The following is an 11,534-nucleotide window of genomic DNA, read 5'->3' as shown; positions in this document are numbered from 1 at the left end:
CACCCCCATTTATGGGACCCCCACCCCCATTTATAGGACCCCCCCCATTAAAGGGACCCCCCCCCCCATTTATAGGACCCCCCCATATATGGGACCCCCACCCCATTAATGGGACCCCCCCCCATTAATGGGACCCCCCTCATTAATGGGACCCCCCCCCCATTTATAGGACCCCCCCATATATGGGACCCCCACCCCATTAATGGGACCCCCCCCCTTTATGGGACCCCCCCCATTAATGGGAACCCCCCATATATGAGAAACCCCACCCCATTTATGGGACCCCCCCCCATTTATGGGACCCCCCCCCCATTTATGGGACCTCCCCCCAACCCCCCCCCATAGATGGGACCCCCCCCCCATTAATGGGATCCCCCCATATATGGGACCCCCACCCCATTTATGGGACCCCCCCCATATATGGGGACCCCCCTCATTAATGGGACCACCCCATTTATAGGATTCCTCCCCATTTATGGGACCCCTCCTCATTTATGAGACCCCCCCCATATATGAGACCCCCACCCCCATTTATAGGACCCCCCACCCCATTAATAGGACCCCCCCCATATATGGGGACCCCCCCCATTAATGGGACCCCCCCCCCAAACCCTCCCCATATATGAGACCCCCCCCCCATTAATGGGACCCCCCCAAACCCCCCCCCCCATATATGGGACCCCCCCCATTTATGGAACCCCCCCCCCATTTATAGGACCCCCCCCCATAGATGGGACCCCCACCCCATAATGGGACCCCCACCCCCATTTATGGGACCCCCCCCCCATTTATGGGACCCCCCCCCATATATGGGACCCCCCCCCCCATTAATGGGACCCCCCTCATTAATGGGACCACCCCATTTATAGGACCCCCCCCCCATTAATAGGACCCTCCCCCATTAATGGGACCCCCTCATTTATGGGACCCCCCCCCATTAATGGGACCCCCCTCATTAATGGGACCCCCACCCCCATTTATAGGACCCTCCCCCATTTATGGGACCCCCCCCATATATGGGACCCCCACCCCCATTTATAGGACCCCCCCCCCATTAATGGGACCCCCCTCATTAATGGGACCCCCACCCCCATTTATAGGACCCCCCCCCCCATTAATAGGACCCTCCCCCATTAATGGGACCCCCTCATTTATGGGAACCCCCCCCCATTAATGGGACCCCCCCCCATATATGGGACCCCCCCCCCATTAATGGGACCCCCACCCCCATTTATAGGATCCCCCTCATTAAAGGACCCCCCCCCCATTTATAGGACCCCCCCATATATGGGACCCCCACCCCATTAATAGGACCCCCACCATTTATAGGACCCCCCCCCATTAATGGGACCCCCCCCCCCCCATTAATAGGACCCTCCCCCATTAATGGGACCCCCTCATTTATGGGACCCCCCCCCCATTTATGGGACCCCCCTCATTAATGGGACCCCCACCCCCATTTATGGGACCCCCACCACCATTTATAGGACCCCCCCATATATGGGACCCCCCCCCCATTAATGGGACCCCCCCCCCATTAATAGGACCCCCCCATTTATGGGACCCTCCCCTTAATGGGACCCTCAAACCCTCCCCATTTATAGGACCCCCCCCCTATATATGGAACCCCCCCCAATAATGGGACCCCCACCCCCATTTATGGGACCCCCACCCCATTAATGGGACCCCCCCCATATATGGGACCCCCACCCCCATTAATGGGACCCCCCCCCCATAAATAGGACCCCCCTCATTAATGGGACCACCCCATTTATGGGACCCCCCCCATATATGGGACCCCCCCCCCATTTATAGGACCCCCCCATATATGGGACCCCCACCTGATTAATGGGACCCCCCCCCCATTTATGGGACCCCCACCCCCATTAATGGGACCCCCCTCATTAATGGGACCACCCCATTTATAGGACCCCCCCCCCCATTAATAGGACCCCCCCCCGCCATATATGGGGACTCCCCCCCATTAATAGGAGTCCCCCCCATTTAAGGGACCCCCCCATATATGAGACCCCCACCCCATTTATGGGGACCCCCCATATATGGGACCCCCCCATTTATAGGACCCCCCACCCCATTTATGAGGACCGCCCCCATATATGGGACCCCCCCCATTTATAGGACCCCCCCACCCCATTTATGGGGACCCCCCCCATACATGGGACCCCCCCCATTTATAGGACCCCCCCCCCATTTATAGGACCCCCCCCCATATATGGGACCCCCCCCATTTATGGGACCCCCCCCCATTTAAGGCCATTTAAGGGACCCCCCCCATTTATGGGACCCCCCCCATTTATGGGACCCCCCCCCATTTATGGGACCCCCCCCCATTAATAGGACCCCCAACCCATTAATGGGACCCCCTCATTTATGGGACCCCCCCCCATATATGGGACCCCCCCATTTATAGGACCCCCCCCCCATTAATGGGACCCCCCCCCATATATGGGACCCCCCCCCATTTATAGGACCCCCCCCCATTTATGAGACCCCCCCCCATTTATAGGACCCCCCCCCCCATTTATAGGACCCCCCCCATATATGGGACCCCCCCCATTTATGGGACCCCCCCCATTTAAGGCCATTTAAGGGACCCCCCCCCATTTATGGGACCCCCCCCATTTATGGGACCCCCCCTTCCCTCCATAGATGGGACCCCCCCCCCATTAATGGGATCCCCCCATATATGGGACCCCCACCCCATTTATGGGACCCCCCCCCCATTTATGGGACCCCCCCATCCCATATATGGGACCCCGCCTCATTAATGGGACCCCCCAGACCCTCCCCATATATGGGACCCCTCCCATTAATGGGAGCCCCCCCCTCAATACCCCATTCCCAGCCCCATATATGGGGACCCCCATATATCCATATATGGGACCCAAGCCCCCCCCCCATTTATGGGACCACCCCCCCATTAATGGGACCCCCCCCCCGTAGATGGTACCCCCCCCATTAATGGGACCACCCCCCATTAATGGGACCCCCCCCCCCCGTAGATGGGACCCCCCCCCATTTATGGGACCCCCCCATAGATGGGACCCCCCCCAAACCCTCCCCATATATGAGACCCCTCCCATTAAAGGGACCCCCCCATTAATGGACCCCCCCCCCCATTTATAGGACCCCCACCCCATTTATGGGACCCCCCCCCATTTATGGGACCCCCCCCCCATTTATGGGACCTCCCCCCAACCCCCCCCCATAGATGGGACCCCCCCCCCATTAATGGGATCCCCCCATATATGGGACCCCCACCCCATTATGGGACCCCCCCCATTTATAGCACCCCCCCCCATTTATAGGACCCCCACACCATTAATGGGACCTCCCCCCCCATTAATAGGACCCCCCCCCCATTAATAGGACCCCCCCCATATATGGTACCCCCCCCCATTTATGGGACCCCCACCCATTTATGGGACCCCCTCATTTATGGGACCACCCCCCCATTTATGGGACCCCCCCCCCATTAATAGGACCCCCCCCCCCATTAATAGGAACCCCCCCATATATGGGACCCCCACCCCCATTTATGGGACCCCCCCCCATATATGGACCCCCCCATATATGGGACCCCCCCCCCCCATATATGGGACCCCCCCCATTAATAGGACCCCCCCCATTAATAGGACCCCCCCATTTAATAGGACCCCCCCCCATTAATGGGACCCCCCCCCCCCATTAATAGGACCCTCCCCCATTAATGGGACCCCCTCATTTATGGGACCCTCCCCCATTTATGGGACCCCCCCCCCCATATATGGGACCCCCACCCCATTAATGGGACCCCCTTCCATATATGGGACCCCCCCCACTTATGGGACCCCCCCCATATATGGGACCCCCCCCCCCCATTAATGGGATCCCCCCATATATGGGACCCCCACCCCATTTATGGGACCCCCACCCCCATTTATGGGACCCCCCCCATATATGAGACCCCCACCCCATTAAAGGGACCCCCCCCCATTTATAGGACCCCCCCATATATGGGACCCCACCCCATTAATGGGACCCCCCCCCCATTTATGGGACCCCTCCCATTAAATGGACCCCCTCATTTATGGGACCCCCCCCCCGTAGATGGGACCCCCCCCCATTTATGAAACCCCCCCATAGATGGGACCCCCCCCAAACTCTCCTCATTTATGGGACCCCCCCCATTAAAGGGACCCCCCCCTTAATACCCCATTCCCAGCCCCATAAGTGGGACCCCCCAATCCATCCCCATTTATGGGACCCCCACACCATTAATGGGACCCCCCCCCATTTATGGGACCCCCCCCATAGATGGGACCCCCACCCCATTAATGGGACCCCCCCCCCCATATATGGGACCCCTCCCATTTATGGGACCCCCCCATTAATAGGAACCCCCCCATTTATGGGACCCCCCCCCCCCCATTAATAGGACCCTCCCCCATTTATGGGACCCCCCCCATTTATGGGACCCCCCCCATTAATGGGACCCCCCCCCCATTAATAGGACCGCCCCCCATATATGGGACCCCTCCCATTAAAGGGACCCCCCCCATTTATAGGACCCCCCCCATATATGGGACCCCCCCCCCATTTATGGGACCCCCCCCATATATGGGACCCCCACCCATATATGGGACCCCCACCCCATTAATGGGACCCCCCCCCATTTATGGGACCCCCCCCCATTAATGGGACCCCCCCCATTTATAGGACCCCCCCCATTTATAGGACCCCCCCATTTATGGGACCCCCCCATATATGGGACCCCCCCTCATTAATGGGACCCCCCCCCATTAATGGGACCCCCAAACCCTCCCCATATATGGGATCCCCCCCCATTAATGGGACCCCCCAAACCCCCCCCCCCCATATATGGGACTCCCCCCCATAGATGGGACCCCCCCCATAGATGGGACCCCCCCCATTTATGGGACCCCCCCCATTTATGGGACCCCCACCCCCATTTATGGGACCCCCCCCCATTAATAGGACCCCCCCCATATATGGGACCACCCCCATTTATGGGACCCCCACCCCATTAATGGGACCCCCCAGACCCTCCCCATATATGGGACCCCCCCCCCCATAGATGGGACCCCCCAGACCCTCCCCATATATGGGACCCCCTACCCATATTAATGGGACCCCCCCCCCCATTAAAGGGACACCCCCATTTATGGGACCCCCCCCATATATGGGACCCCCCCCATTTATGGGACCCCCCCCATATATGGGACCCCCACCCCATTAATGGGACCCCCCCCCCATTAATAGGACCCCCCGCAAACCCCCCCATATATGGGATCCCCCCACCCCCCCCCCATTAATAGGACCCCCCCCAAACCCCCCCATTAATGGGACTCCCCCCCACTTATGGGACCCCACCCCATTTATGGGACCCCCCCCCATTTATAGGACCCCCCCCCTATTAATGGGACCCCCCCCCATTAATGGGACCCCCCCCCATTTATAGGACCCCCCCCCATTAATGTTACCCCCACCCCATTAATGGGACCCCCCCCCCATTTAAGGCCATTTAAGGGACCCCCCCTCATTTATGGGACCCCCCCCCATTTATAGAACCCCCCCATATATGGGACCCCCCTCCCATTAAAGGGACCCCCTCATTTATGGGACCCCTCCCCCGTAGATGGGACCACCCCCATTTATGGGACCCCCACATCCATTTATAGGACCCCCCCCATTAAAGGGACCCCCCCCATTTATACGACCCCCCCATAGATGGGACCCCCACCCCATTAATGGGACCCCCCCCCTTTTTATGGGACCCCCCCCATATATGGGACCACCCCCATTAATGGGACCCCCTCATTTATGGGTCCCCCACCCCATTAATGGGACCCCCCCCCCTCAATACCCCATTCCCAGCCCCATAAGTGGGACCCCCCAAACCCTCCCCATATATGGGACCCCCCCCCATTAATGGGACCCCCTCATTTATGGGTCCCCCACCCCATTAATGGGACCCCCCCCCTCAATACCCCATTCCCAGCCCCATAAGTGGGACCCCCCAAACCCTCCCCATATATGGGACCCCCCCCCATTAATGGGACCCCCCAAACCCTCCCCATATATGGGATCCCCCCCCCATTAATGGGACCCCCAAACCCTCCCTATATATGGGACCCCCCCCATTAATGGGACCCCCCAATCCATCCCCATTAATGGCCCCCCCCCTAATTAATTAATTAATTACTAATTAACCTTCCCCCCCATTAATTAGGGGTGAGGGCAAAGACGACACGGCTGGAGAGCTGGACTTCAGTGGGCTGCTCAAAAAGAGGTGGGCAATGGGGGGCTATGGGGTGGGGGGGGGCTATGGGGCACTATGGGGTCCCTATGGGTCTCTATGGGTCCCTATGGGTCCCTATGGGTCTCTATGGGTCCCTATGGGTCCCTATGGGTCACTATGGGTCTCTATGGGGTCCCTATGGGTCCCTATGGGTCCCTATGGGTCTCTATGGGGTCCCTATGGGGTCCCTATGGGTCTCCATGGGTCTCTATGAGTCCCTATGGGTCTCTATGGATCCCTATGGGTCTCTATGGGTCCCTATGGGTCCCTATGGGTCTCTATGGGGTCTCTATGGATCTCTATGGGTACCTATGGGTCACTATGGGGTCCCTATGGGTCCCTATGAGAGAGGTGGGCAATGGGGGGCTATGGGGTGGGGGGGCTATGGGTTCCTATGGGGTCCCTATGGGTCTCCATGGGTCTCTATGGGTCCCTATGGGTCTCTATGGATCCCTATTGGTCACTATGGGTCTCTATGGGTCTCTATGGGTCCCTATGGGTCCCTATGGGTCCCTATGGGTCTCTATGGGTCCCTATGGGTCCCTATGGGTCTTTATGGGTCTCTATGGGTCCCTATGGGTCTCTATGGGTCTCTATGGGTCTCTATGGATCCCTATTGGTCACTATGGGTCTCTATGGGTCCCTATGGGTCCCTATGGGTCTCTATGGGTCTCTATGGGTCCCTATGGGTTTCTGTGGGGTCTGTGTGTGTCTCTATGTGTTCCTATGGGTCCCTATGGGTCTCTATGGGGTTCCTATAGGTCTCTATGGGGTCCCTATGGGTCCCTATGGGTCCCTATGGGTCTCTATGGGTCTCTATCGGTCACTATGGGGTCCCTATAGGGAGGTTCAGGTGGAGGAGAAGAAGAAGGACAAGGACGATCCATTTCCCCCATATCCCCCCCATAGCCCTATAACTGACCCTATATCCCCCCCCATAGCCCTATAACCCCATAACTGACCCTATAACCGACCCCATAGCCCCATAACTGACCCCATAACCCCATAACTGACCCTATAACCCCATAACCGACCCTATATCCCCTATAGGGAGGTTCAGGTGGAGGAGAAGAAGAAGAAGGACGAGGACGATCCATTCCCCCCCATAACCCCATAACCCCATAACCAACCCCATAACTGACCCCATAGCCCCATAACCGACCCCATAACCCCATAACTGACCCTATAACCAACCCCATAGCCCCATAACTGACCCTATAACCGACCCTATAGCCCCATAACTGACCCCATAACCCCATAACTGACCCCATAACTGACCCTATAACCCCATAACCTGCCCCATATCCCCTATAGGGAGGTTCAGGTGGAGGAGAAGAAGAAGAAGAAGGACGAGGACGATCCATTCCCCCCCATAGCCCCATAACTGACCCTATATCCCCCCCCATAGCCCCATAGCCCCATAACTGACCCTATATCCCCCCCCATAGCCCCATAGCCCCATAACTGACCCTATAACCGACCCCATAGCCCCATAACTGACCTTATATCCCCTATAGGGAGGTTCAGGTGGAGGAGAAGAAGAAGAAGAAGGACGAGGACGATCCTTTTCCCCCCGAGATCTGGGAGCTGCTCAAGGGGGTGACCAAGAAAAGCGAATACGAACGAATCGCCTTCCAGTACGGGATCACCGACCTCAGGGGGATGTTAAAGAGGCTCAAAAAGGTCCATGTCGAACCCAAAAAGAGCGAAGGTATGGGGTTATGGGGGGATATGGGGTGATATGGGGTGATATGGGGTGGTTATGGGGGGCTATGGGGTCATAGAGGGGCTGTAAAGGGTGGTTATGGGGTGGTTAAGGGGGTCTATGGGGGGCTATGGGGGGTCTAAGGGGGTCTAGGTGGGATTATAGGGGGCTATGGGGGGATTATAGGGGGCTATGGGGTGATATGGGGTGGTTATGGGGGGTTATGGGGTGATATGGGGTGGTTATGGGGTGATATGGGGGGTCTAAGGGGGTCTAGGTGGGATTATAGGGGGCTATGGGGTGATATGGGGTGGTTATGGGGTGATATGAGGTGGTTGTGGGGGGCTATGGGGTCATAGAGGGGCTGTAAAGGGTGGTTATGGGGGGTTATGGGGGGTTATGGGGGGTCTAAGGGGGTCTAGGTGGGATTATAGGGGGTTATGGGGCGCTATGGGGTAATATGGGGTGATATGGGGTGGTTATGGGGTGATAGGGGCTGTGGGGTGATGTTAAAGAGGCTCAAAAAGGTCCATGTCGAACCCAAAAAGAGTGAAGGTATGGGGTTATGGGGTGCTATGGGGTGGTTATGGGGTGATATGGGGTGGTTATGGGGGGCTATGGGGTCATAGAGGGGCTGTAAAGGGTGGTTATGGGGTAATATAGGGTGGTTATAGGGTGATATGGGGTGATATGGGGTGCTATGGGGTGATATGGGGCGGTTATGGGGTGATATGGGGTGGTTATGGGGTGATATGGGGGGGTTATGGGGTGATATGGGGGGTTATGGGGTGGGTATGGGGGTTTAATGGGGTCTGGGGGGGGTTATGGGGGGATATGGGGTGATATGGGGTGGTTATGGGGGGCTATGGGGTCATAGAGGGGCTGTAAAGGGTGGTTATGGGGGGCTATGGGGTGATATGGGGTGATATGGGGTGGTTATGGGGGGTCTAAGGGGGTCTAGAGGGGTTTATAGGGGGCTATGGGGGGATTATAGGGGGCTATGGGGGGATATGAGGTGGTTATGGGGTGATATGGGGGGGTTATGGGGGGTTATGGGGGGCCTAAGGGGGTCTAGGTGGGATTATAGGGGGCTATGGGGTGATATGGGGCGGTTATGGGGTGATATGGGGGTTTGATAGGGTCTGGGGGGGGTTATGGGGGGATATGAGGTGGTTATGGGGTGATATGGGGTGGTTATGGGGGGTCTAAGGGGGTCTAGGGGGGATTATAGGGGGCTATGGGTGGTTATGGGGTGATATGGGGTGATATGGGGCGGTTATGGGGGTATATGGGGTGGTTATGGGGTGATATGGGGCGGTTATGGGGGTATATGGGGTCGCCTTCCAGTACGGGATCACCGACCTCAGGGGGATGTTAAAGAGGCTCAAAAAGGTCCATGTCGAACCCAAAAAGAGCGAAGGTATGGGGTTATGGGGGGATATGGGGGTTTAATGGGGTCTGGGGGGGGTTATAGTGGGGTTATGGGGTGATATGGGGTGGTTATGGGGGGTTATGGGGGGTCATAGGGGGTCTAGGTGGGATTATAGGGGGCTATGAGGGGATTATAGGGGGCTATGGGGGGTTATGGGGTGATATGGAGTGGTTATGGGGTGATATGGGGGGGTTATAGGGTGATATGAGGTGGTTATGGGGTGATATGTGAGGTTATGGGGGGGTTTAAGGGGGTCTAGGGGGGATTATAGGGGGCTATGGGTGGTTATGGGGTGATATGGGGTGGTTATGGGGTGATATGGGGTGGTTATGGGGTGATATGGGGCGGTTATGGGGTGATATGGGGTGGTTATGGGGTGATATGGGGCGGTTATGGGGGTATATGGGGTCGCCTTCCAGTACGGGATCACCGACCTCAGGGGGATGCTAAAGAGGCTCAAAAAGGTCCATGTCGAACCCAAAAAGAGCGAAGGTATGGGGTTATGGGGTGGGTATGGGGGTTTGATAGGGTCTGGGGGGGTTATAGTGGGGTTATGGGGTGATATGGGGTGGTTATCAGGTGATATGGGGTGATATGGGGTGGTTATGGGGTGATATGGGGTGGTTATGGGGGGCTATGGGGGGTCTAAGGGGGTCTAGGTGGGATTATAGGGGGCTATGGGTGGTTATGGGGTGATATGGGGTGGTTAGGGAGGGTTATGGGGTGATATGAGGTGGTTATAGGGTGATATGGGGTGATATGGGGGAGTTATGGGGGTATATGGGGTGGTTATGGGGTGATATGGGGTGGTTATGGGGTGATATGGGGCGGTTATGGGGTGATATGGGGCGGTTATGGGGTGATATGGGGCGGTTATGGGGGTATATGGGGTGGTTATGGGGTGATATGGGGCGGTTATGGGGGTATATGGGGTCGCCTTCCAGTACGGGATCACCGACCTCAGGGGGATGCTAAAGAGGCTCAAAAAGGTCCATGTCGAACCCAAAAAGAGTGAAGGTATGGGGTTATGGGGGGATATGGGGTGATATGGGGTGATATGGGGTGATATGGGGTGGTTATAGGGTGATATGGGGTGGTTATGGGGGGCTATGGGGGGTTTAAGGGGGTCTAGGTTGGATTATAGGGGGTTATGGGGTGATATGGGGTGGTTATGGGGTGATATGGGGTGGTTATGGGGAGTTATGGGGGGTTATAGGGGGTCTATGTGGGATTATAGGGGGCTATGGGGTGATATGGGGTGGTTATGGGGTGATATGGGGTGGTTATGGGGGGCTATGGGGTCATAGAGGGGCTGTAAAGGGTGGTTATGGGGGGCTATGGGGGGTCTAAGGGGGTCTAGGGGGGATTATAGGGGGCTATGGGGGGATTATAGGGGGCTATGGGGGGTTATGGGGTGATATGGGGTGGTTATGGGGGGCTATGGGGTCATAGAGGGGCTGTAAAGGGTGGTTATGGGGGGTTATGGGGTGATATAGGGTGATTATAGGGGGCTATAGTGTGATATGGGGTGGTTATGGGGTGATATGGGGCGGTTATGGGGTGATATGGGGGGGTGATGGAGTGATATGTGGGGGTTATGGGGTGATATGGGGTGGTTATGGGTTGATATGGGGTGGTTATGGGGTGATATGGGGTGGTTATGGGGTGATATGGGGTGGTTATGGGGTGATATGGGGCGGTTATGGGGGTATATGGGGTCGCCTTCCAGTACGGGATCACCGACCTCAGGGGGATGCTAAAGAGACTCAAAAAGGTCCATGTCGAACCCAAAAAGAGCGAAGGTATGGGGTTATGGGGCGCTATGGGGTGATATGGGGTGATATGGGGTGGTTATGGGGTGATATGGGGCGGTTATGGGGGTATATGGGGTCGCCTTCCAGTACGGGATCACCGACCTCAGGGGGATGTTAAAGAGGCTCAAAAAGGTCCATGTCGAACCCAAAAAGAGCGAAGGTATGGGGTTATGGGGTGGGTATGGGGTGATATGGGGTCTGGGGGGGGTTATGGGGTGGTTATGGGGGGCTATGGGGTCATAGAGGGGCTGTAAAGGGTGG

General features: G+C 57.2%; 1 protein-coding gene across 1 annotated transcript in view; it reads left to right on the top strand.

Annotated features, from left to right (window-relative positions):
- LOC107307732 (myosin-binding protein C, fast-type-like) overlaps nt 1-11,534 on the top strand; it is a 144,301-nt gene that overhangs the window by 18,043 nt on the left and 114,724 nt on the right. Inside the window, exons 8-9 of the mRNA XM_085534669.1 lie at nt 6,254-6,313; nt 7,840-8,033. Of these exons, the coding sequence (XP_085390795.1) occupies nt 6,254-6,313; nt 7,840-8,033 (254 nt within the window). The remainder of the gene's footprint in view (nt 1-6,253; nt 6,314-7,839; nt 8,034-11,534) is intronic.

The sequence above is a fragment of the Coturnix japonica genome, unplaced genomic scaffold, assembly GCF_054131305.1.
Source record: "Coturnix japonica strain WE unplaced genomic scaffold, WE-NBRP24 Scf094, whole genome shotgun sequence".
NCBI lineage: Eukaryota > Metazoa > Chordata > Aves > Galliformes > Phasianidae > Coturnix > Coturnix japonica.
The sequence above is the reverse complement of the archived record's forward strand: the minus strand, read 5'-3'. Positions and strand labels throughout refer to the sequence as shown.